The 4950-nt window shown below is 39.9% G+C and overlaps 1 protein-coding gene across 1 annotated transcript; it reads right to left on the bottom strand.

Annotated features, from left to right (window-relative positions):
- Nucleotides 1-1065: 1065 nt before the first annotated feature.
- LOC102310975 (protein mono-ADP-ribosyltransferase PARP9-like) lies at nt 1066-4943 on the bottom strand. The gene is made up of 5 exons (XM_042217745.1): nt 4405-4943; nt 4096-4332; nt 3774-3998; nt 3585-3636; nt 1066-3214 (listed from the first exon to the last, which is right to left on the bottom strand). The coding sequence occupies exons 1-5, from the start codon at nt 4708-4710 to the stop codon at nt 2805-2807; spliced, it is 1230 nt and encodes a 409-aa protein (XP_042073679.1). The 5' UTR covers nt 4711-4943; the 3' UTR covers nt 1066-2804.
- Between the last annotated feature and the right edge of the window lie 7 nt (nt 4944-4950).

Here is a 4950-nt window from a genome sequence, read left to right as displayed (position 1 = left end):
TACAAAGGAAAGAAAATAGAAGGAGAAACAAGCCTCCACCAAATTCAACTTTAACAGGTTGGCAACCTCCACAGACTTGAATAAAAAAAACTTATGTTGCACCTTACACAAAACTACCATGCAGAATATATCTAACCACTTTCAACTGTTAATTCAGTGGTGTTTTAAAAAGTTATGAACATAAGATAGGATAAAATATAATTCTTCCCTACTGCATACACCAAGAAACTGTTGCACTATCACTAAACTACCTGCATATATTAACACTTCAAAGCTGTTATTCAATGTGGTAAATATGACAAAGATGATATAATTTCTTCCCTCTGGCATAACACCAAGAATCACCTTCCTTCAGCTGAAGGCAAGTATAGAGAGACTAAGTGAACAGGTGTCGCTTATAACCAAGCTGTTGAAGAGTCAGTGTTCATGCTGCATTCACACACTTATCAGGGGAACTCCAGAAAGAATTTTCCACCGCACTTGGAAGATATAAAGCTTCCACTTTTTAAGCCATCATAAACACAGCTTTTAAGTTTCTTCAGTTTCTTCTAGTTTTAGTACATTAAAACCTCATTACCAGTACGAAGGTTACAGTAGATTACCAAAAGGACAGAAAGGACAGCTGCATGCTGTCAATACTAGGAATATGGAAAGCATGAATAATAAATAAGTGTGTGCTTGGCCTCACCTATATTTACAGGAAAGAACTAATAGCCTGAGTGGTATCTAGTTCCTCAATCTTGCACAGTTTGCATACCACTGTCATGCAACAGTGTGACAGAAATTGACTTGACCGTAAACAGGAACAAATAGAGGCAAAAATTGCACTTCATGGCAACATTTTTATAAACCTTCAAAATCATGTACTGGCACCAAGTGGCCCTAAAGATTGTCGACAGCTCTCTAAAGAGCTTTTAAAAAAATGTGAATATGTGTAAAAATAGATATGTAAAATGGAAAAAGAGTGTATGCCCATGCAAATTCACACACACTATGACCTGGGAAAACCTGTCTGAAAACAAAAGAAAATAGACAAATGGAAAAACTTTGAAAACTTTTGGGAAATTAGTGTTTTTATTGTTTAATAAGCCATCTTTCATCCTTCAATCACATCACCAATATATCATACATATATCAAGTAGTTCTATCATTATCAGATCATTTACAGTTAAGTAAAAATAGAGATCTGACAATTTCAGAAAAATCAAACACAGCCTAATTTCTTCAGTCTTCAGTAGTCTGATGTGTTTCATGGTCCCAAACAGTTTTCTCCTTTAGTCACAATTGAATGAAAAATTATGATCACAGTGGACTGAGGAACAACCTCACAAACATAACTATACTTATAGACCCTGTGAGCCTCTTTAAACTCGTTGTTTTAATTTTTTTATGGCTCGAAAAAAACATATTAAACAAAAATTTCTCATAAACACACCAAACGATATGTTCCCACCACCAAACGGCTATCAGGCAAACATTTGTTATTGAATAAAGTGTTATGTAATGTGTACCACCATTTAAAATGTAAACATTAATTGTAATGTAACAACATCAAAAGAAAATGAAATAATCAAATGTTTACAGGAATATCTGATTATTGTAAAAACAAATTTTACTTTAACAGAGTCAGAGATTTTCTTTTTCCTTCTACAGCCTTATATGTTCTCTGTACAGCTTCTGAAAGTGACTCTGCATCCTTAGCGGCTTCATTTCCAAACACCTCCCATTACACCTCCTCCTGCTGCTGCTGCTGCTCCCACGCCTCCTGCTGCTGCAGCTACTAGTGTTGTTTGATCTTCTGCAGCTGGCACATGTGCTGATGTGAAACGCTTTGTTGCAACATTCACCGGTTCTGGGTTCTTCACAGCTTTGATAGCAAATTCAGCCAGCATTACTGCACCGAAAAAAAAAACCTAGCAAAGGCCTAGTTTCAGTCCCTGTCATTTAGATCATTCACATCACATCAGTTTTAGCCTGGTTTCTCATCTTTTCAGCTATCTGCCAACAAACCTGACTCCAGATAATTAAAATGTTTTCTTCGATGTATGTAGTACTAATATGTGTAGTGTAAAGACATCAAGAAATAATAAGATACTTTTTTCCTTTTCACTACCTGGATAATAATTATTAAAAAAATCTCACTTAAACCGGATAAAAGACTTTCCTTTCTCCACTATAGCCTCATATGTTCTCTGTGCAGCTTCTGATGGTGACTTAGCATCATTAGCTGCTTCATATCCAAGCAAGCCACCATATACTCCTCCTGCTGCTGCTGCTGCCCCCAGACCTGTGGCTCCAGCGACTACTAATGCTGTTTGTCCTGCTGCTGCTGCCGACACTCCCATTAATGCTGGAGCCTTTTTTACAGCGTTCATTAACATTACGTTATTCATGGCTGTGACAGCTAATCCAACCATTGCTGCTACACCAAAAAAAGCACCGAGCAAAGCTCCTGTTGCAATCCCTGTCAGTTTGGTGAGAAAGCTGTTGCAACACATCAGTTTTAGCCTGTTTCTGATCTCTTCTGGGGTTTTATCTGGCATTGAGTGTCTAATGTGCTCTACCTGTTTCTGTATTGCCGTCTCCACATGTTGCAGCATTTTATTTGTGTAGTAACCTCCGTTTTTTTCCACCACCATTTTTTCTATTGTTTTCAGCAACTCCTCCACGCTGGAACTGGTTGCTCCTGTAGTTGTTTGGCTGGTTGTTGTTCCAGTGTTTGTTATCAAAGACGTGGCACCGACCACCACACTTTGACACCAGATCACTCAGATTTTTGTTCTGACTGACAAAATCTTCAATTTTCATTTTTTGTCAAGCTGGTCACCGTGAGTGAAAACAACGACAGCATATTTTAGAGCTTCATCTGAGAAATACTGAACTATCTTAGTGATGACAGCCTGCTCGTGCTCTGTGAATTTATCCACTCGAAGCACAATGAGAAAAGCATGAGGCCCAGGAGCACACTCTGTCATACAGCTCATTATCTCAGGCTTCAGATCTTCCTCAGACCTTCCTGTGTCAAAGAAACCAGGGGTGTCGATCAGAGTGATGCTTCTTCCACTGACTGTTTTGGTTTCTGTTTGGCATTTCATTGTTCCAGAGTTTGGAGAGGGGTAGGTGGCAAAGAGCTCCTCTTCAAAAATGGTGTTACCCAAGTGACTTTTCCCAGCTCCAGTTTTTCCCAGCAGGACCAACCTCATCGTTGTTGACTCTACAGGAGAACAGTCACTCTGTTAAGTACATTTGCCTCGCTCTCTTTTTTTGCTGCTGCTGCTTTTTAAAGAGATTTTTCTTTGTGGTTTGAGGTTTTGAACAGTAAGCAGTACATGGTTCATAGTTATAGTAATAAAAACCCCACTCCTAAATGAAAAACAGAGTTAGAGCCAAAGGGGTTTAACTAAAAGAAGTTTTCGGTAATTTATAAAAAGCAATCATTAGGAAGGATAATGAAATATTGGACTGTGTGAATAATTTGAGTTTGAGCTATTGCCCTCAGGCTGTTAATTTGGTAAATTTAGATGCATTACTCCAGCACTTTGGGTTTTATTATTTTTCATTCTTTCTCAGTATTCTATACTCACCTAGATCGTTGACCTTTTGAGTGAATTTATCAGTTTGGACAATATCAGATGCCTGCAAAGAAAATAATCAAACATTCAATGAAAAGTTAAAAAAAAATACTGATATGGACGCATCTTTTCTTTGCCAAAGTGTTTCTCGACATGCAACACTCAGGAGCCAATATTTAGGGTAAAATTCTTTGACATTACCTCGTGTCTCTCCTCATCATTAGATTGAATGACAATGTGGATCAGGAATGGTGTGATTCCCACCCGCTCCTCTTCAAATACATGAACTTCCTCCATTAAAACTCTCTCCACTACACTGACAGGAAATTGCAGGGCCATCCCAGCACCGAGGACAGGAAGAGCAACAGATCTGAATCCTTTCTTCTCACAGGATGACAGGATCTTTTTGATGCCCATTCGAAGAACCTATAATGGGTAAAAATACTGCATTATTACAAATAGCTAAGCTAAAGTTGTCCTCACAAACAAAGAGAAAAATAAAATCCCTCCTTTACTATCTCACCTGGACTGCACCTCCGTCTGGGTCACCATCAAAGGGAACAAGATTGAGGAAGAAGACTGCATTAGACTGAAGTCCAGGTAAGCCCTCCAGCAGTACTGAGTCACCAGGCATTGTTTCATCTTCTGCTTCCTTTCTAAACCTTGTGGTCAGCTGTGGTCCAGCTACTTCAACCAAAGCATTTCCAACACGGGTAGAGAGAGGATCATGGCCAACCATAGGAGACACCAAAGCATCCACCTAGGACAAGAGCAGGAGATTTAGAAAATGTGTCTTATTGTGAACTGTCGTCATTACAGCAACGTTTCTCACCTGTTGGCTCTCGATCGATCCCCGAATAACCTCCATGTGGACTCTGCCTCCAGGAGCTCTGGCAGTGGCTCCTCTTGCTGTATCTTCATCAGGTGTATCTATCCCTTGGAGAAGCCTGTCACATGCTTCCTGCATGGCCCTCACTGCCTCCTCTCTGTTATCAATCAGGATGATTTTCCTCACACTTCGACCTCCCACACTGCCAAAGTCCTTCACAGCAGCAACAGTTGCCTCAGTGCACACAGTGAGAGGAACCCCAGACACACCTGAGCTGATACAAGGAATGGCTATGGACTGAAACTCCATTATTTCTGATAAATTTAAAGCACAATGCACAGTTTTTTCCAGTAACAGCTTATCTCTCTTACTTGGTTTTCCACCTACAGGCCCAACTGCATGAAGCAGTTTCTTGCACTTTAAGTTACCCCCTGTGGTCACTACTGTGTCTCCTATGGGAATTTTCCCCAAACACTTCACTAATTCATCACTCTCTCTCTGTATTTCAGGACCACCAGCTCGACTCAGTGCAGCAGCAACACCTGCAGA

This window comes from Haplochromis burtoni, unplaced genomic scaffold, assembly GCF_018398535.1.
Source record: "Haplochromis burtoni strain Fernald_Lab_line unplaced genomic scaffold, NCSU_Asbu1 Contig_2822, whole genome shotgun sequence".
NCBI classification, from domain to species: domain Eukaryota; kingdom Metazoa; phylum Chordata; class Actinopteri; order Cichliformes; family Cichlidae; genus Haplochromis; species Haplochromis burtoni.
This window is presented reverse-complemented; position numbering and strand designations above follow the sequence as displayed.

Excerpts from the sequence above, each read along its gene's own strand:
- LOC102310975 (XM_042217745.1), bottom strand. The coding sequence starts at position 4,710 with ATGGAGTTTCAGTCCATAGCCATTCCTTGTATCAGCTCAGGTGTGTCT. Across the intron at positions 4,333-4,404 it reads GATCGATCGAGAGCCAACAG|GTGGATGCTTTGGTGTCTCC; the intron begins GTGAGAAACGTT and ends CTCTTGTCCTAG. Across the intron at positions 3,215-3,584 it reads TCAAAAGGTCAACGATCTAG|AGTCAACAACGATGAGGTTG; the intron begins GTGAGTATAGAA and ends GTTCTCCTGTAG.